Below are 21745 nucleotides of genomic sequence, written 5' to 3' on the forward strand. Positions count from 1 at the left end.
CAGATTTGCCCAGAAAATACATGCAATCATGTCGGCAGATTTGCCCAGAAAATACATGCAATCATGTTGGCAGATTTGACCAGAAAATACATGCAATCATGTAGCAGATTTGCCCAGAAAATACATGCAAACGTGTGGCAGACCAGTCCAGAAAACACTTCAATCGTGTAGCAGACCTGGCCAGAACATAAACGCTACACTTGGCTGCTAATACAAATTAAAAAAAAAAAACACATTTACTCACCTGCAGCAGAGCTCCTGTTCCGGCCTCTGTCCGGTGCGCAGCTCCCACGATCCTCTGCAGCCAGCAACTGAAGCTCCCAAAGTCTCCAGAGCAGGGCTTCAGACATTTTACTATAGCCCTGCTCTGCCACTGCGGTGAACTGACACGGCATCTATTAGATGCCGAAAGTCAGTTCACGCTGGGGGGTGCTTGGAGAATTTTAGGGGGTGCTTCAGCACCCTAAGCACCCCCCCCCCCCCCCCCGGTGCCGCCACTGCCCCCAGTATAGGTAGCTAGCAGTTGCCCCCAGTATAGGTAGCTAGTTGCCCCCAGTGAAGGTAGTATAGTTGCCCTAATATAGCTAGTATAGTTGCCCCCAGGATAGTCAGCATAGCTGCTGCCCCCAATGTAGGTAGTGCTGCTGCCCCCAGTGTAGCTAGTATAGTGGCCCCCGTACAGTTGCCCTCCAGTATAGGTAGTATAGTGACCCACAGTTTAGATAGTATAGTTGCCCCCAGTGTAGCCTCCATTGTAGCTGGTATGGTGCCCCCCCCCCAGTATAGGTGCCCCAGTAGCTGCCCCCAGTATAGTGGCCCCAGTATAGCTAGTATAGTGGCCCCAAGTTTAGGTAGTATAGTGGCCCCCAGTTTAGGTAGTATAGTGGCCTCCAGTTTAGGTAGTATAGTGGCCCCAGTTTAGGTAGTATAGTGGCCCCCCGTTTAGCTGCCCCCAGTATAGTGGCCCCCAGTTTAGGTCGTATAGTGGCCCCCAGTTTAGGTAGTATAGTGGCCCCCCGTTTAGCTGCCCCCAGTATAGTGGCCCTAGTTTAGGTAGTATAGTGGCCCCCCGTTTAGCTGCCCCCAGTTTAGGTAGTATAGTGGCCCCCAGTTTAGCTGCCCCCAGTATAGTGGCCCCCAGTTTAGGTAGTATAGTGGCCCCCAGTTTAGCTGCCCCCAGTATAGTGGCCCCCAGTTTAGGTAGTATAGTACCCCCCCCCCCCGTGTAGCTAGAAGGAGGGGTGACAGCAGGGATAGCGGTGGGGAGGGGGGTACATATCTCCCCCCTCCCTCACCTGGGTCCCCTCCTTCTGCTACTGCCTCTCCCCCCCCCCCAAAATGTGGGCAGCGGGCAGCAAACAGGGCGAGCAGGCAGGCGCGGAGAATACTCACGTTACTTCTGCGTATCAGCCTGGAACATGCGTCGCCGTCACGTGCCTCTACTGCGCCTCCAATGATTGGAGGCGCAGAAGAGGCACGTGACGGCGACGGAGCTTTCCAGGCTGATACGCGGAAGTAAAGTGAGTATTCTCCGCGCTCGCCTGCTCGCTGACCACTGCCCCCGGCCCGCTGCCCGCATTTTGAGGGGGGAGAAGAGAGGCAGAAGGAGGGGACCCAGGTGAGGGAGGGGGGGGGATATGTCCCCCCTCCCCACCGCTATCCCTGCTGTCACCCCTCCTCCTAGCGCTGCTCTTCCCCTCCTGAGTCCGGCATCTATGGGGGGTCGTGGCGACACCCCCCTGGCTGTCTGGCACCTGGTGCGCCACGCCCCCCTGCGCCCTGTCGTAGAAACGCCACTGCACGTGGTGTTACAACCGCTGCAGTTCGGCTGCATTTAAACTGCACCCAAATTGCACTGGCGGGCTGCAGACAGGAGGCTGAACTGCTTGGCAAACGGGGCCTTATGCTGAGTGTGTACCCAGCATAAGGCCCCTTTCAGACGAGCGTCTGAACTGTGTGTTTGCCAAGCAGTTCAGCCTTTTGTCTGCAGCCCACCAGTGCAATTTGAGATTTTATGGTCTGTCAGATCGATTATTTCCAACATGTCCCATTTGCTTTCCGATCGGTTTCCGAGCATTTTCCGATCGATTTCCTATTGAAGTTAATAGAAATCGATCGGAAATTGATCAGAACGCAAATCGGAAATGTTGGAAATAATCAATGACAGTAAATCGACCATAAGATCTCATAGTGTGTACCCAGCATTAGGGATGAAGTTAGATATAAAATACACTTTGGATTTTTTTCTTATACACCTTTATACCTTATCTTATATCATTCTAACACCTCAATCATTAACTATAATAACCATAGAAAACACCAAGTCAACATTGTGTTTTTTGTCATTTATTTAGTTAGTGGAATACATTTGGTTTTCAGCACTTGATATACACAGTTGGGAGCCTGCTGTGATCTTCAGTGCCAGGATGGGGATGTAGTGGTGTTCAGTTAGTGGAATTCACTGGGGTTCCTGCCATTCATACAGCTGGGAGCTGCCTGAGATCTTCAATGCCAGGATGGGGATGCAGTGTTATTTAGATAGCGGAGTACACGGAGTTTCCTGCCCCTCAAATAGCTGGGAGCCGCCTGATATCGTCAATGCCAGGATGGTAATACAGTGCTATTTGGTAAGTGGTGTACACTGGGTTTCCTGCCATTCATATAGCTGGGAGCCGCCTGAGATGTTTAATGCCAGGATGGTGATACAGTGGTATTTGGGAAGTGGTGTACACTGGGTTTCCTGCCATTCATATTGCTGGGAGCCACCTGAGATCTTTAGTGTCAGGATAGTGATGCAGAGGTATTTAGTCAGTTTCCTGCCATTCTTATAGCTGGGAGCCGCCTGAGATGTTTAATGCCAGGATGGTGATGCAGAGGTATTTAGTGGAGTACACTGGGTTTCTTGCCATTGATTTAGCTGGGAGCCGCCTGAGGTCTTTAGTGCCAAGATGGTGATACAGTGGTGTTCAGTTAGTGGAGTACACAGAGTTTCCTGCCCTTCATATAGCTGGGAGCCGCCTGAGATGTTTAGTGCCAGGATGGTGATGCAGTGGTATATATGAATACTTAAATAAACTAATTAATACTTAAAGAAATAGATAAATGCTTAAAGAAATAGATAAATACTTAAAGAAATATATAGTTAGTGGAGTACACTGGGTTTTGTACTCTTTAGTCCGTTGGGAGCCTCCTGCGGTCTTTAATTCCAAGACGATGGTGAAATGGTAAAGTCTCTGGAACATTCACACGCAGGACTGGCCATTTAACCTCCAGCACCTGTATAATAAGGCGCGCGTTGCTCCTTGTAGCCTCATCACAGCTGGCCAGTGCAGTCATCATGTTCTGATGTATTTGCTGGATGTCCTCCAGAGGTAAATCATGTGCTGCTATGCTCTGTTTCAGGTGGTTTATGAGCCTCCATAAAGCTGGTTTGTCTGCCGTTTGTAACAGTTTGTGGCAGTTACACAAAACGGTCTTCAACAGCTTTAAGCTATTCAGCTTTGAATAAATATCTCGGATCGCCTCTAGGCCAGCGAGTTGCTGTGCATCTTGTTGTCGCTGGCGAGGTCTGAAAAGTCGCCTCCACCAGGGAGCTCTGGTACACTTCAGATGGCGGATGCACTCGAGGAGAGTACGTTGGGCAGCTTCACTCGGTGGTATTTTGCTGCTTTCCAGCTGAAGCATCAGGAAGGGCAGGTGTTCTTCAATGGCATTTATAACAGAACTGCGCAGAGGCCCTGAGATTCTGCGCAGAATCTCTCCGGAGAGTTCGATAGCCAGCAGCTCTCCGTCAGCTTGTGTGGCAAGATATTTGCTGCTGAGCATAAACAGGTCTTCCATGTTTTCAAAGAGTAATCGGTAGTCCAAAGCCAAAGGTCAGTATCAGAAAGTTCAATCCAAGCTGGGTCGTCTAAGCCAAATCGATATCCAAAACCGTAATCCGTAAACCAAAGCCAAGAGTTGAGAAGATAAGGTAAGTCAGTGCCGGGTCGTCAAAACAAAATCAATATCCAAAGCCGTAATCCGTAAATCCAAAGCCAATAATCAGTATCAGTAATTCACTATCCAAATCGCAAGCTAGAGAGTCTCTGAGGTCTGAGCTTGGGAGGTCAGGTGCAGTGGTAAATATGTGTCTTGGCTCGCGATGTCACAATGGGACAAGGTGGGTGGGGCCACTAACAGCCAATGAAATGTCACCTATTGATCACCAGGCTGGAGCCAGTGAGCTCATGCTCATGCTCATGCTCATGCTAGATTTCATGTTTCCTTGCATGAGCTCACTGGCTCATGCAAGCAGGCTGCTGATCACCTGACATCTAACTGCTAAACAGCCACCTGCACAACTGCCATCTTCGTGTTTGCTGTTTACCTGCATCAGTGTTTTACTACAGCTTACATCTGGAAATATGCCTGAAGAAGGGGACTAGATCCCAGAAAGCTTGCATTATTTAACTTTATCAGTTAGCCATTAAAAGGTATTACTTTTACAAGACTTTGTTTTTTTTCTACCTACATACCCATTTTTGTGCTTTGAATGCCAGGCTTCTTTAACATTAAAGTGTTGGTCACTGGGTGACTGTGGTTCACCGATTGGAGAAAAAAGGAGTGGACCAACAACAGCCAATCAGCTGTCACAATGGGACAAGGTTGTAAAAGTGGGTGGAGCTAATTACAGCCAAATACATTTCACCTTGGTTTTACAATGGGAATATATAAATTGCTGCTAATCTTAAACTGTTATTAATGAAAGGTTCAGCCATTGTCCTTAATGAGAAAATATATACTGCTGCTACTATTATATTAACATTTAAAATACTACCATTCTCACAGAATTAATGTCAAGGACCTCAGTGTTCACACAGTTGGTCATTGGGTGACTGCGCTTCAAAGTTAGATAAAGTGTGTGGAGCTACAAACAGCCAATCAAAATTCACTTATTGACTTCAAAGGCAATATTTAAAAAGGATGTTTTTTCTCATAGCATTTAATCCAAACTTGGCACAGATGGTCACTGGATGAGTGGGGTTGAAAAATCAGAAAAAGTGGGTGGAGCCACAAACAGCCAATTACATTTCAGCCATTCATTTTAAATGGGAAAATTTTAACTACAGCCGTTCTTAGACTGTTAATGGCAGGATCTTCAAACTTGGCACAGTTGGTCATTAGGTGACTGGGATTTAAAGTCAGAAAACTGGGTGGAGCCACAAACAGCCAATCAGATTTCTCTGATCAACTAAAATGGGAAAATGGAAAATGCTTCCATTTTCACATTATTGATGTCTAGGACCCCAAAATTTACACATTTGGTCATCGGGTTTTGCAGTTTAAGGCTAGAAAAAGTGGGCAGAGTCACAAAAAACCAATCAAATTTCGCTCGTTGATTTTCTATTGAGAAATTGAAACTACAGCCATTTTTACACTTTGAATGCCAGGCTTCCCAAATTTTAACCTGTTGGTCACTAGGTGACTGCGGTTCACAGATTGCAGAACAAAACGGTTGGGTCAACAGCAGCCAATCAGATTTCATCCAATGACCTTAATGAAAACATATATACCACTGCAGTGCTATTATCATAGTTTGATCGCCAAGTTTGCATAGTTGGTCACTGCAGGGAAATTAGCCGGGTGGAACCGAGGAAGAACACACGTGTGTGTGTGTGTGTGTGTGTGTGTGTGTGTGTGTGTGTGTGTGTGTGTGTGTGTGTGTGTGTGTGTGGCGGGTGTGTGTGTGTGGCGGGTGTGGTATGTGTGTGTGTGTGTGTGTGTGTGTGTGTGTGTGTGTGTGTGTGTGTGTGTGTGTGGCGGGTGTGTGTGTGTGGCGGGTGTGGTATGTGTGTGTGTGTGTGGCGGGTGTGGTGTATGTGTGTGTGTAAGATTTAGACAGGCGTGAAAAAATGCCGTAAACAAAGAATAATTTCCGAAATATAAATGATTGCTTATTGTTATCAATTTAGAAACTGCAAAGTGAGTGAACAAAAGTAAAATCTCAGGCTGGGTGCATACAAAGCAGAAACGCTAGCTTTGCGGAAAAACGCTGCGTTTTTACCACTAATGGAAGTCTATGGGCCGCAGGAGAAAATGCATATAAAAACGCATATGTGTTTTATAAGCGTTTTCAAACCTGCATTTTTTAAAAACGCTGGTTTTGTTGCATAATATTCATGGACGCATCAAAACGCACATAATGAAAGTCAATGGGAACGCAATGGTATGCGTTTTTATATGCGTTTTTTTGCCAAAAATATTTTTTATGCTGTATTTCCACTTCCTGTTGTCTTCCTAATGATTTGCATAAATGGAAATATAAAAACGCATGAAAAACGCTTACAAAACGCATATGCGTATTGTATATGCGAACAACAGATGCATTAAAATACACACAAAACGCATGAAAACCGCATCGCAAATGCAGCAAAAACGCACACAGCATTAACATAAAACGCAGCCTTTCACGCTATGTTATGTGTGCTCCCAGCCTAAATCAAGTCAATATTTGGTGTTACTACCTTTTACTATAAAACCAGCATCAACTCTTATAGGTACACTTGCGAAGTGAGGGATTTTGTAGGATTATAGTCAGGTGTATGACAAACCAATTATACCAAACAGATGCTAATGATCACCAATGCCACACGTAGGTTGAAACACAGCCTCCCTGCATCCAACTTTACCTCCACACCTGCCATGCAAAGCCGCAATTTACATAGACTCGGTGGCCACATTTCCTCTCTTTGCCGCAAATCACGGCTTTTATAATGGGAGTCTATAGCAGCAATCTTTGTATCCCCCTGACCCCCTTACAGTTAATTTCTCTGGCCACATTTATACATATACCAGTGTTATTACGGCAAGGGGTTGGAAATACAGGCAAGGAATGCAGACTGGGATTTATACTGCAGCTGCATGTACAGAAATAGCCTACAGTGTTTTTGTTAAGGGAAGACGCTGTTGCTGCAATGCTGTTGCTGCTATTAGCCAAAACAGTGTATATGATAACAATCAAAACTGAAGGCCCGCTTCAGTGGCGTAGCTAAGGAGCTGGTGGCCCCGATGCAAGTTTTACAATGGGGCCCCCCAAGCACTCTATACATAAAAATTGATACGGCGCACCAAAACCTGCCAATGGCAACTACAGTGTCAGAGGTACTGTACAAGAAGGGGATGGGAGCAGCTTGTTTATGATTACCACTATTCAAAGTATCTATAGTAGTGATAATTATGAGCACAGGACCATTAGAGAGCTAATACTGTAGTTGAGGGAGGGCCCTTCGGGGCCCCTCTGGCCCAAGGGGCCTGATGCGGTTGCTACCGCTGCAACCCTTATTGCTACGCCCCTGGCCCGCTTGATCGATTTTTGTTGATTGAGAATGGTGTTTTTTTTCTTGATGAAGTGCGTCCAGAGTGCAGTATGGGAACGGTGCACAATCAATGGCTGCTTTGAGCAGTACAAAGCAAGCGATGGTCACATTCCATTCAGTATTCAAGCAGGGAGCACACTTGTCTTTCAGTTTTCTGTGCGCGTTTTTCCGCGTACCTTTTCTGCACTCCAACTGTGTTTCTATGCAGGAAAACACGCGTGGTTTTTCACAGCAGCTAATGTAATTGATATAGAAAACTGACGAATGTGCAGAATCATGATACAGAATGCCAGGTTTTTTTTCTGTGCGCGAAAAACACTTTGGGCTTGATTCACAAAGCGGTGCTAACTGTTTAGCATGGGTGTGCTAAACAGTTAGCACGTGAAGTGCCGTTCGCTGACTTTTGCGTGGTCAAAGTGTTGCGATTCGCGCGATCGCGGACTTTTGTGTGTGCAATTTGCCGCAAATTGCGTGCGCAAAAGTCTGCGATCGCGCGAATCGCTGCACTTTGCGTGCGCAAAAGTCCGCGAACGGCACTTCACGTGCTAACTGTTTAGCACACCGGTGCTAAACAGTTAGCACCGCTTTGTGAATCAAGCCCTTTAAGTGTGAACTAGCCCATTGATTAACATGAGTTCTCAGTTATTCTGTGCAGAGAACGCGTACGAAAGCAGTCAAGTGTGTTCCCTGCCTCAATCAAATCTCTGCCGTAATCTGCTCAGATATCTAGTGTTGCAAGGTGGTAATTCAGGTAATGAGCATTTTTAGGTAAATGCTGATTGCTTACCTGATCTACCTAAAAATCTAACAGTGGATGGCCTGCACAACGGGTAGTGAAAACTTACATGTAACTTTGTGAAATGTCATTTTACTGAGCGTAGCTAGTTCAATATCATTGCTGTGCAGCAGGATACAGTTACCACAAATCAAGAGGATGATAAAATACACACAGACCAACATTCCAGGGAAAAATGGCCCCTCATACGCCATGATCCCATCATACATCACTGCGTTCCAGTCTTCAACCGTCAGAATGTACAACACGAGGAGAGCAAAACTAACGGCTATGTGACCAAGTGGTTATTCCAGACCCCCCCCCCCCCCACACACACACACACACACACACTCATAAACGTAAAGTACCAGAAATACTGTATATACTTGAGTATAAGTCTAGAAATTTAGGTCCAATTCGCTTCATAAAAGTATAGGGGTCGACTTATACACGAGTCACTGGCAACACTGAGCACACTGAGTAATGTGTGTACTATTAGTGACATTCCGATTACCAGCAATTTACCCATTTGAAAGTGATACTATGAGGAAAGGAAATGCCAAGAAAACACAGGTCTGAAAGTCCTGGCCACAACAATTAACAAGGAAAGGAGCTGGGGGGGGGAAATGCTGGGCTGCATAAATGGCTGCAATGTACTGTATGCAGTGCAGTCATTAACCCCTCCTGGTCCCCAAGTGCAGCTGTTAACTTTGCTGGATAGACTTACACTTGAGTCAATAAAACTTTCCAGCTTAAGAGGGTTGAATATTGGAGTCGACTTATATACGAGGTCGACTTGTATTCGAGTATATACGGCATGCACCATCTAATCCAGATAAGAAATCATTCAAAGTATTATTTATTAAAGTAAATCTGAAGTGAGAGGCATATGAAGGCTGCCATGTTTATTTCCTTTTAAACAGTTCAGATTGCCTGGTTGTCCTTTTGATCCGTTGCCTACTTGCCTCTAATACTTTTAGCCACAGACCCCGTACAAGCATGCAGATCACATGTTTCTGACAAAACACACGTTTGCCTTCTTAAAACAGAAGGTATTTGTGATTATTGAGATTGTAGTGAGCATATCTGGTCTCCCACAATGCATCACTGCTGAATATGTAAATCGTCCCTTTGTTGTCCCTGTAAACTAAACACCTTCAGAACCACTAAGATGCAATGATGTGTGAGCTTGTTAACCTATTTTGGTTTCTGGACGTAGAAACTACGTCCAGAAACCATGTGCGCTACCGCGCGCCCCCGCGGCCGATCGCGCGCGTGCACGCGCACTCCCGGCCGCGGATTCGGTAGTCAGGGAATCAATGTATCGGACTATGAAGTCCGATCACTGATTCCTCTCCCCCGCTGAAAAAGCGACAGCTTCTCTCGGAAGCTGCACCTTTTCTGGCCATTCACTGCCTGATGCGCCACTCTAAGCGTGTGTTACGCTTAGAGTGACGTCATGTAAACAAACTCATGGCCGCCATCTTGTGGCCAAAAAGTAATACTACACCTGAAAATAAAAATGAATTAAAATCAATACACATTTACATTATAAATCTATTGTTTACCCCCCACCCTCCCAAAACTACCCAAATAAAATGTTTACTATAAATAAAAAAAAACATTACAGTAAAAAAAAACAAACAAACATGTAAATATTTACCTAAGGGTCTAAACTTTTTAAATATCAATGTAAAGATGAAATATTTCTATATTTTTTTTATTTTAAACTTGTTAATAGTGATGGATGCAAAATGGAAAAAATGCACCTTTATTTCCAAATAAAATATTGTCGCCATACATTGTGATAGGGACATAATTTTAACGGTGTAATAACCGGGACATATGGGCATATACAATACGTGAGTTTTAATTATGGAGGCATGTATTATTTTAAAACTATAATGGCTGAAAACTGAGAAATAATGAATTTTTCCATTTTTTTCTTATTCTTCCTGTTAAAATGCGTTTACAGTAAAGTGGCTCTTAGCAAAATGTACCCCCCAAAGAAAGCCTAATTGGTGGCGGAAAAAACAAGATATAGATCAGTTCATTGTGATAAGTAGTGATAAAGTTATAGGCTAATGAATGGGAGGTGAACATTTCTCTCGTGAAAACCACGGAACCTGAATGGGTTAATTTTAGAGCCACAATAATCCAACATGCATAGAGATTGTTTCAGACTGATTTGTCCTCATCAGTGCACGGCTTGGATTAATGTGGGTCTATGGGGTAGGACCTGAAACACCCAGAGTTACAGAGTGCCCAACAAGCTCATGGTGAACCAAAACTTCCAGGAATGTGTAAGGGGCTAAAAAGGACCAAAAATCCCTCTTACTAAATGCTTTACAAAAAAAGACGTTTGCCTTCTTAAACCAGGTATTTGCGATTATTCAGTTTGGAGTGAGCGTATGATGTCTACCATAATGCATCACTGCTGAATATGCAAACTGTTCTGGAGGTGTGTTTAGCTTACAGGGACAACAAAGAGACGGTTTGCATCTTCACCAGTGCATTGTGGGAGACATCATACGCTCGCTCCAAACTGAATAATTGCAAATATCTTCAGTTTTAAAAAGGCAAATTTATGTTTTGCATAGCATTTTAGTAAAAGGGCTTTTTTGGTATTTTTTTTTAGCCCCTTACACACTCTTATAAGTTCTAGTTCAGCATGAGCTTGCTGGACAATCTATGTTTGATCTATGCATTATTTTTGACCCACTCTAAACCACAAGGGAGGCCATATTGGAGGTGAAGCCCTAGATCACAAGGGAGGCCATATGGGGGAGGGAGAGGGAAAGCACTAGACACCAGGAACAGTACAGGGGAGGGAGAGGGGCCACTCTACACCAGAGAACTGAATAGGGGAGGGAGGGAAGGGGAGGCACTAGACACCAGGGAACTGTATAGGGGTAGGAGAGAGGAGGGTACTAGATACCAGGGAACTGTATAGGGGTAGGAGAGAGGAGGGTACTAGATACCAGGGAACTGTATAGGGGAGGGAAGGATGACCACTAAACACCAGGTAACTCTATAAGGGAGGGAGGATCATGAGACACCAGGGCGGGGCTGCCTACAGCCCATCAGAGATATGACAGGAGGGAGGCCCAGTTAATTCTAGGGCCCAGTGAACACAGAGTCACACAAACTGGGCCCCAGCTGCTGCAGTAATGTACTGAAAGTTTCCCTCATCCATTCCTGCATCCCGGCTCTTTCTATCTCTCCCTACCCACCTGTTTGTGTGTGTGTGTGTGTGTGTGTGTGTGTGTGTGTGTGGGGGGGGGGGGGTTGCATGTGCACTTGTGTTGTGTGGTAATGTATGTATGTTACATTACCCTGCCCGGGCTGGTCACTTCATGCTGCAACAGTCTCTGTTCTCCTCTTTGTCCCGCCTCCCTGAGCTGGTGGTTTCTAGTTCCTGTTTCCTTGCTGTCCACCACTAGCTCAGCTCTGCCCCCCCCCCCCCCCCCCCCATGTCACCTCCTCACTTCCCAACACTGTGCTGCTAGGGCTGATGGGAGGAGGAGAGACAGAGAGCAGGCCAGGCACACAGCCAGAAGCATTGTGTGTGACTCATTGAGTGGTGTCACAACACAGACAGGACCCCCACAGCACTGCACAGCCATGCTCTTAGAGAAAAAGTATGTACTGATGATAGGTGGGGTTTTCTTTGAATGTTTATTATTTTTTTTTAAAAGATAAATCTTAATGAGGCTCAGAGTGAATCTGAGATGTTGAAACTACGTCTATTTATAGTTACCTGGGGCTTCCTCCAGCCCCATGAGCACTGTGGCCTACCACGTTGTCCTCTTTGGCCCCTCCTTTCTTGCACTATGCCTCCCAATCCGTCCAGCCGCACTTCTCTGCGCATGCGCAGGTTGGCCACGCCCACGCACGCACCCCTTGTTGTGCTCCCACAGACAGGGGCATTCTGAGCCTGTGCAGTAATATAGAGTGACCAGATTTTTGTGGGTCCAACCTGGGACGGGGAGGGGGGGCGCAGGGGGGCGAAAAGTGGGGAGGATTGAGGAGCGCGCAGCGACGAAGACTGGGGGGGGGTTGTGGCGCGTGAAAATGGGCGTGGCCATGACATTGTATGGGCGGAGCTAACATAATGATGTAACAGCGAGGCATAGGAAAGCAGTGTTTACGCCATGATGTGGACAAAACGAGACTTTGCATCATGGGTGTGCAGAAACTGTGTGATGCTAATAGTATACCGTAACCACAAGGCAGCAAACATAGCCATCTATGACCATTAAATAATAAATGCAATTAACAGTTTCCCCGGACACCAGAAAATAAACGCAATAGGCAACATGTCAGCACAAAATAAACGCAATGCGGGCAACATGTCAGTATAAAATAAATGCAATGCGGGCAACATGTCAGTACAAAATAAACGCAATGCGGGCAAACATGTCAGTACAACATAAACGCAATGTGGGCAAACATGTCAGTACAAAATAAACGCAATGCGGGCAACATGTCAGTACAAAATAAACGCAATGCGGGCAAACATGTCAGTACAAAATAAACGCAATGCAGGCAAACATGTCAGTACAAAATAAATGCAATGCGGGCAACATGTCAGTACAAAATAAACGCAATGCGGGCAAACATGTCAGTACAAAATAAACGCAATGCGGGCAACATGTCAGTACAAAATAAACGCAATGCGGGCAAACATTTCACCAGAAAATAAACGCAATGCGGGCAAACATTTCACCAGAAAATAAACGAAATGTTGGCAAACATTTCCCCAGAAACGAAACGCAATGCGGGCAAACATTTCACCAGAAAAGAAACGCAATGCGGGCAAACATTTCATCAGAAAAGAAACGCAATGCGTTCAAACATTGCACCAGAAAAGAAACGCAATGCGGGCAAACATTTCCCCAGAAACGAAACGCAATGCGGGCAACATTTCACCAGAAAAGAAACGCAATGCGGGCAAACATTTCACCAGAAAAGAAACGCAATGCGGGCAAACATTTCACCACCAGAAAATAAACGCAATGCGGGCAACATTTCACCAGAAAAGAAACGCAATGCGGGCAAACATTTCACCAGAAAAGAAACGCAATTATAACATTTCACCAGAAAATAAACACAATGCAGGCAAACATTTCCCCAGAAACGAAACGCAATGGGGGCAAACATTTCACCAGAAACGAAACGCAATGCGGGGAAACATTTCACCAGAAAAGAAACGCAATGTGGGCAAACATTTCACCAGAAAAGAAACGCAATGCGGGCAAACATTTCACCAGAAAAGAAACGCAATGCAGGCAAACATTTCACCTGGAAAAGAAAGCATTTACTCACCTGGCAGAAGTCTCCGGCCTCTGGCGCGCTGCTCCCGGGACCACCTTCCTCCTGCTCTTGTCTCCCGCGCTGACAGGACTATGGCAAGATGGCGCCCGAAGCCCTGTACTGGAGACACAAATAGTCTCCAGTACAGGGCTCCGGCAGCCATCTTGCCGTAGCCCTGCTTGCCTGCCGGTGTCAGAACAGACACCGGAAGACTAAGGAGGCTGGAGCGGGGCTGTAGGCAATGAACTGGCACGGCGTCTATAGACGCCGCTGCCAGTTCATGAGGATAGAGTGGCCAGAGTCCCGAGGCCGGGACGTCCCGCTGCTGAAAGCGGGACATTTCCCGGGACCTCATGCTGCCTGGGACAGCGGACCCTGAATCCGGGACGCATCCCGGTCAATCCTGGACGTCTGGTCACTCTAAGTAATACCATGCGCATGCGCAGAAGCCTACGACTGGCGATGAATGACCAGATTACCAAAAGTCATAGCAGCAGAAAAGAGAGGCCAAAGAAAAGACAGGAAGTATCTGGAGGATCCAGAGACTTTCCACTATCTAGGTAATTATCTGTATTTTCTTTCAGGTTTCACCTCAGGTTTGCTGTAAAAACTGAGCCAGCGATATTGCTTGCTGCAAATGGTATGCTAACATATGAAAAGTTAAGTCAGTTGTCCATTATAATTATATCTTTCAGATCCTCAGCCCATACTTCAGATGCTATGTCTCTATGTTAAAGGAATGGGAGTGCAATAATACTATATATAAAACTGACAATGGGCTCTTAGTTGTGGAGCAGATAAAAATGGTGCAGGACAAGCGCCAATAAAAATGGTGCTGCCATAGGCGGCAATAGTAAAAGGTTTGGCAGTGGGAGTGGAGTGGTTAGGGTTAGGCAGTGGGGGTGGAATGGTTAGGGTTAGGCAGTGAGGGTGGAGTGGTTAGGATTAGGCAGAGCCGCCACCAGGAATGTTGGGGCCCCTCACACATCATCAGGCCTGGGCCCCCCTCCCTGGGTCCACCCACTGGTTGCTGTGCCCGCCTAGAATAGGTATCCAGGCATAGGTTCCCCCAGTATAAGTAGCCAGCTATAGGTGGTGCCCTAGTATAGGTAGCCTGGTGTAGATACCCCCAGTATAGGTAGTCTGGTATAGCTGGCGCATCTGTATAGGCCAGCAAGATACAGGTACCCGAGTATAGATATTCAACTATAGGTGGTGCCCCGGTATCTGAAGCCCTGGGCCCCTCACTGCAGTGTCAGTTGCCCCCCCCCCCCCCCCCCCCGATGGCTGCCCTGGGATTAGGCACCTGGGAGGTTTTAGGGTTAGGTAGAGGGAGGGTTCAGTGTGAGGGTAGGCAGAAGCGTAGGTATACATTACCTGGTCCCGGATGATCGCGTCTCCTCCACTTCCTAGATAGCTTGCCAGCCAATCACCATGTGGCTTCATTCCCCGCATGGTGATCTGTTGGCTGCAGGACTCCTGCACACAAACCAGGAAATGAAGAAGATGTGATCGCTGGAACCAGGTAATGTATGCAGATGCCAATGATGACATTTTGTTACTAAGGTTATTTGACGGTTTAGGAAATTAGGACATTTCTAAAACGTTAATAATCCCAGAAGCAAGATGTCATCATTGGCATTACCCTGCGCCACTTTTTTCAGCACAGTTGTTTAACGTACGCTCTTGGTTGATCCTGTTGTCAGTACTGATTCTGGTTTAGAGGATGTAATGGGCAGTTTTCTCTTGATTGATTCCTGCTGTATACAGAAACTGGATACCCCGGTCTGAATGGTTTCCCAGCAGAATATCTCTCCCGGACTCCTGCAGTGCATTGTAGCTAATGATCTCTCCCTAAAATTGCTGCTTCTTGCCTCAGCTAGTGTACTGTTCATGCAAATGCTTGTGCCTTATCAAAAAGGCTTCGCTTTTTCTGCCATTACATTTATGTAACCATATATTTTATGTATATACTTTTCAGACTGCTTGCCAACCTGACACATCATTGGTTTCCTGGTTGAATGATGGGGGGGAGGGGGGTTTCCGTTATTTTATGAATTTTGTAAAAGCACCACTTTACAGTATTATTTATCAATGTGCAGATTTGAGCCACATTGGAACTAGATAAGTATTCCCTATTCATCACATTAAGCCCCATATACACCATACAATTTTTTGTCCGATTCGATTCATTGATTCGATCCGACATGTCCAATCGGGATTAGATTCGATTCAATTTGCCATTGCAAAACAATGGCAAATTGGATTGAATCGAATCCCAATCGGACATGTCGGATTGAATCAAGATCGAATCAATGAATCGAATCGGACAAAAGATTGTATGGTGTAGATAGGGCTTTAGGCATATTATGATAGTAGTAAGGTTAGGAGTGAATTGGTGTTATGCCCTAGGTCAGTTTAGAGATAGGTTAATTTTGATATAGACTGTGTAGTGCATGGGTTAGGCGTTTTCAGCCTTTTTTCAAGCAGAGGCGATTTTCAAAACCGGCCACAAAATGCCTGTGCAATTAATCTCTATGAGAAAGTTCGTATCAGCGCGGAGCGCAAAGCGGTGCTTGTACCATTTTGGGGGCGATTTTGCTCTGATGGAAGGTATAGGAAGAGCGCAAAACGCTCTCAAAATCGCTTCAGCAGGGTGCAGGACATTTTAAGAATAAATACATTGGGCTAGATTCACAAAGTGGTGCTAACCCAGTTAGAGACTTTAGGCGTGATAACCACTGCACCACGCTGGTGAAAAGCCAATTTAGGCGTGATAAGTTTAGGCGTGATAAGTTTAGATAAGTTTAGATCGCGCGCAAAGTCCCGAACGCAAAGCAGGGCCATTCAACTCTATCCGAAGTGCACCAGACTTTGCTAGCTCAAAACTTTTGATCAGCTGTGCACTGCAGTGCTAACCCAGTTGGTGCTATAGTTATCACGCCTAAACTTATCACGCCTAAACGTATCACGTCTAAACTGAGTTTAGGCGTGATAAAGGGCTTTTCACCAGCGTGCTGTTAGCACCGCTTTGTGAATCAAGCCCATTGTATTTATTCTTTTCCGGGTCAAATAGTTCACTTCCTGACTTGCTTCAGGGAGTGAATTAAAAAAAATCACTCTGCAAAAACGCTTTAGAAAAGTGCTTTAAAAAAAATTGCAGCGCACAGGCAAGCGCCGGGAGGCGCTAAAAAAATTTGCGCACAAAATCGCAAAACGCTTGCATTTGTGATTTCGATTTTAGATGTGAACAAGGCCTCACAGTAGATTGAAACCTAGGTTAGAGGTCCTGGTTTGAGCCAAACCTGTTTTTATTCTTTTGAATGTGTTTTAAACCCTTGGTTAGGGTTGATCATTGTTTAAGGATGATTATTTCCAGATTTAGGGTCTAAAAGCCGTGCATTTTTTTCACAAGCTTTTGGACCCTAAAAACAAGGGGGAAAAAATATAACTCACTCAGGCACGGGATTACTGCTTTGAGCTGACGATTTCCTTCCCGAGCCTGACTGCGGATTACCGCTAAGGAGGTTAACAGGTTAAGGTTAGTTGAAAATGTCATGTTAGGGTTAGTCAGACATTTGAGAGAATATTTTATTAGTGAGCATAACTTGACATTTAGGCTGTCTGTAGATCAGGTTCCACATATTTCTCTAAACCAAAGGGGGGGGGGGCGGGGAAGAGAGGAGGTCCTAGTGCTAGTGGGATGAAGGGAAACCAGGAGCCTAATGGTGCAGTATCATTAGGCGATTTGTATAAGTGCAGAATTGTGGGTAATGAATGCTCACAGACATGGGCTGCAGTCCTGCAACCACCATATATGGCCTGTGGGAAATGAACCGTTCCCTCTAAGTTCTTCAGATTTAAACCGTTCCCCCTAAGTTCTCCAGATAAATCTGGACCTGGGCAGTCGCTCTCCTCCTGCGTTCTTTTCTTCTTTTATATGACTACAAATAGCAAAGATTATCACCTCTTGTAGAGGTGTCTAAATGACAACAGGGTAGTATTTTTGATGAGGCGCGCCCAGGGCCGGATTTAAGCCAAGGCCACATAGGCCATGCCACTTCAGGCTATCTATATGGAAGGGAGGGGGGGGGGGGCATCTGGCTTCTTATACTAGATGGAAGGGGGGAGGGGTCATCAAAAGGTGGAGATCATCAGGCTATCTAAACTGGAAGAGGGGGAAGGGTTATCTGGCTACCTATACTGAAGGTGGGGGGAGGGTCAACTGGCTGCCTATACTAGAGGTAAGGGTCAATGGGCTACCTGTACTAGAGGGAGGGGTAAGGGTCATCATGCTAACTATAGTGGAGAGGGGGAGACATCTGGCTACATATACTGAAGGGGGACGGCTGCTGACAGAGACCTGGGGCAGGAAAGAGTACAAATCCAGCCCTGGGTGCCCCATGGATGTGTATTCTGGGATGACTCAGCATACATATAAAGAATAAATACATAGAAAGCTATCTTACCTCCTATCTATGATGACTCACACCAATATGTTGGAAATTAGTTCTTCATTGTTCAAAACAGTTATACTATTGACCTGAGAAATCTCCTAGGAGAAAATTTAGGGGAAAGTGTGAATTGAAAAAGAGCCAGGAAGGGATAAATGTTAATGTTAGCCATGGAAAGGGGGGGGGGGTGTCCCTGCCCTTGTGAGCTTACAATCTAGGGTAGTGGGTGGAGACACCAGAGGTGTAGACGAAGTAGTAAAAAGATGAGATAGTGAGCATTAAATTCTAGCTATAGCAAGTTATAAGCTTGTCTGAATAAGACTGTCTTGAGGGTACATTTGAGAATTTCTAAGCTTAGAGGCTGACAGACAGGCTGTGTGAGAGAGTTCCAAAGGAGAGGTGACACTCATGAGAAGTCCTGGATGCAAAAGAGTGAGGAGGTGGCCAAGCTGGATGACAAAGGGGTCTTTTGGAAGGAGTAAAGGTTCTGGGATGAATGATATCTGGAGGTTACTAAGGAAAAACATGGAGGGGATAGCCTTTGTGTGAAGGTGTTAGGAGTTTGAACTTGGGTGGTTAGGGTTAGGGAAAGTCACAGGGTAGAGAGGGTGGTGTTAGGATTCGGCAAGGTGGAGGCCAATACAGATCATAGATCGCAAAGGACTTCATGGTACATCCCGGCTGCACTACATTTTCCATTCAGTATATACAATTATGCTCCTAAAATTGTACATATAGGGTCACAAATGGGAGGATGTGATGTTTTATTATTTATCCTGTACCCTGCTGAATAATACTGAAAAATCAAACCGAATTTGTAGCAAGTGTTTCCAACTTTAATTGCTTATGTTCTTCTAGAAATGGGAGGCAACCCTCTTGAAAATGGAGGTATTGAATCTGGAGCATTCAACGGACTGAAACTCAACTACCTACGTATCTCTGAAGCCAAACTGACCGGCATCCCTAAAGGTAATGTCAAATACCAAGATCAATAGCCTGCCGCCAAGGAAACTAAACAGAATGTTTTGTTATAATTAGGGTACTTGTCTTATATGATACTTACCTGTGACGTTCCTGCTGCCAGAGCAGTTCCACCTACAAGTACTGATTTTACAGGATTCCTACTGACACACTGAGAAGCACATCCAATGGGTGCATCCTGGGGACCTGCTTTGCCCAATTATACTGTTCCCAATACGGTACTAAATAAAACCGTTATTTAAATTGAAGATGACACATTTGTTTGGAGTAAAACGCATCTTGGGAACCCTGCTTGCTTGCTTCAGTCAAGCGCATTTTCCTCTCTGCCACATGACACCACAAACATGCCACTCCGTCCAGAGGCGGGACAAGATCCTCCAGCACCCAAGGCTGAGACAGCAAAGTGCGCCCCCCTCCATCCCTCTCACCCCAGCCGTCACACACTGATTGCTATTAGACTAAGAGGCACCCCAGGGCCCCCAACACCTTAATCTCTAGTTATCTGGCTTGTAGTCACTTCCATGTATCTCCTTTTCTTATTTCTTTCTGCTTCAAACACAATTAGGAATGACAGCTGAATGAATTGTGCGCCCCCTCCTACACTGTGCCCTGAGGCTGGAGCCTCTCCAGCCTATGCCTCGGCCCGACCCTGACTCCGTCCTCCCTCCACCACCCTCCGCATAACAACCGTATGCATCGCTAGCCTGCAGGCTAGTGATGCGTCGGGCATCCTCAGCACTGCAAAGTCAACCAAGGGATCAGGATCAGTTAATTTTCGGTGGGCACAGGCCTTAAAGCAAACCTGAATTGATAAAGAAAAGTCAAAATAAACATATACACATCATACTTACCTACCACATAGTCTACTCAGCAATCTTTGTCTCCACTCCCGCATCCCGTTTGCCCACTGTGATTGATGGAATACTCTCCTCCATTTTAAAAATGGTGATGACCCTCTAACAGCTTCTGGATCAGCACTCCATTAACCTGTAATATCACTTACTTGAGCCATGGGGAAACATAGACATTACCTTGCACATCAGTTGTCCTTTCAGTTACAGTATAACTGACAGAAACTGATTAGTGGAAAAGAGCCCTAAGGCTTTTAGTTTTAACTAGATCTAATCAGAACTGGAAGGAATTGTTTTTAGAAGAAAATGGTGAGCTTCTGAGAGGAACATGGCAAGGAAAGTATGTATTATCAAGTTGCTGGTACATCTTGTGTTTATTTTAAATAACTTTACTTGATTCAGCTCCCTTTAAGGTGGAGAAGTGGAGAGAGGAACAATTTTGTTACAATCATCATTACCATGTAGAGGTGTTCTTACCAGTTTAGCACCATTTAAAAGCGAATTCATTGGTTGAAGGAGGGCCCCTAGTGGACATCTCTGTTCCAGGGTTCCTACCACGATCACAACATCTACATCCCTATTTCTACACCACTGGGTGGAAGCATTTTTCAACACCTTTTATATCTGACTTTATCACTGCAGTTACACCTTAACATGAACCCATGTTTATCCCAAATCAGCTCCATCCCAATGGAACACTTACAATTTGGGTAAAATGTCTTCTTTTATCGGGACTTGTCAACAAACCCAATGAGATTGTAATTGACGTTTTACAACCTTAGGAAGTGTTTGGCTCAGACACATATTAACAGCTTGTAGTAATAAAAGTGCCCTTTATTTTGTAACGCATGTATGTTAGGACAAATCAGCCACGTTGGAAACAAGTGTATTTTTGGGCCTGCCCTTGTTGCTACATTTTAAGGCATTTAGTGAGTTTTATGATCATGTGAGTTTTATGACCATGAAGGCCAGCGCTTAGTACTTAATTCATTACCAGGAGAATGCAGGCATAAGCTGTCCACATGTTACTGCATTATCATTCATTCAGAGGTTCTGAAATAGTTTAGCTGGGCTTAGGAACACATGTGCCTTCTTTGCCAGCTACAGACATCTGCATATAGGGTTTTCTTTGACAACATGGCGGATTTTAACAAAAATCAGCTTTGGTCAATGATCTAAAAGAAAGAAGTTTTGAATCAGGATGATACCATTAATTGGCTAACTTGGAAGAAAAGGAGTACGTTTTCGGTTATGAAGCCTTCCTCAGACCTGATTCCTGTATACTGACCCTGATGGCTAACATGGTACAATACTCCACTGCTATGGCTATGATCTAGTCAACCGCTTTTCTGTATGAAAAGTAATCAATAATGCTCAGAGTATGATCATCCACAAGGCCCAACTGCCGCTTTCTTTGACCTCTCTCCCATCTCAGATTAACAAAAGCACCATAAGGTAGAGCCAAAGCTACTACCTTGCCTAAGGCCTCATTTCATCTTAATCCATCTTTGACAATGCTTATGGACACACTCTGTAGTAAAATCCTTACTGAGCTTTCAACTTTCTTACTTCCAACTTTTAACTCGATCTCCAGACATAGATCTAAAAATACCATATAATACCTTAATTGTGTTAGTGTGTGTGCTCAAATTGTGTCTTTTTTGTGGGAAATAAGGTTTCTGCAGCCCAAAATCCTAGTTTAGTACAGCAGTGAATTTTCAGGCTTTGTGGGAGTGGCTTTTACTGATGCCCATATTACATAATTTCCACTGTTCAGACTGCAAGGGGGAAGGCATGGACTGAATCCCTTTCAAAAGACTGCAGCTTGTAGCACAGGTGGTCAGTCATGCAGGAAATAGCGAGTGTCTGGGCTCCTTTCCAGGTATTTTATTTTACATTGCTAAATAGGAATCTTACAGACAGACAGCAACAAGTTTTGCAGCATAGTTCTTACACACACCTAGGAAATCATCAGTTTCTGGGGTGGAGCATTAAAAGGACATCTGAAGT

At 45.2% G+C, this 21745-nt stretch overlaps 1 protein-coding gene and 1 long non-coding RNA gene across 2 annotated transcripts in view; one reads left to right on the top strand and one right to left on the bottom strand.

The window, feature by feature from the left end:
- Window positions 1–11522, bottom strand: part of LOC137527648 (uncharacterized) — a 59129-nt gene extending 47607 nt beyond the window's left edge. Inside the window, exon 1 of the long non-coding RNA XR_011023191.1 lies at window positions 11469–11522. This is a non-coding gene — a long non-coding RNA (uncharacterized lncRNA). The remainder of the gene's footprint in view (window positions 1–11468) is intronic.
- The window catches only part of BGN (biglycan), a 208927-nt gene that overhangs the window by 165479 nt on the left and 21703 nt on the right, over window positions 1–21745 (top strand). Inside the window, exon 5 of the mRNA XM_068248334.1 lies at window positions 18762–18872. Coding sequence (XP_068104435.1) covers window positions 18762–18872 — 111 coding nt within the window. The remainder of the gene's footprint in view (window positions 1–18761; window positions 18873–21745) is intronic.

Source organism: Hyperolius riggenbachi, chromosome 8 (genome assembly GCF_040937935.1).
Source record: "Hyperolius riggenbachi isolate aHypRig1 chromosome 8, aHypRig1.pri, whole genome shotgun sequence".
Lineage (NCBI taxonomy): Eukaryota > Metazoa > Chordata > Amphibia > Anura > Hyperoliidae > Hyperolius > Hyperolius riggenbachi.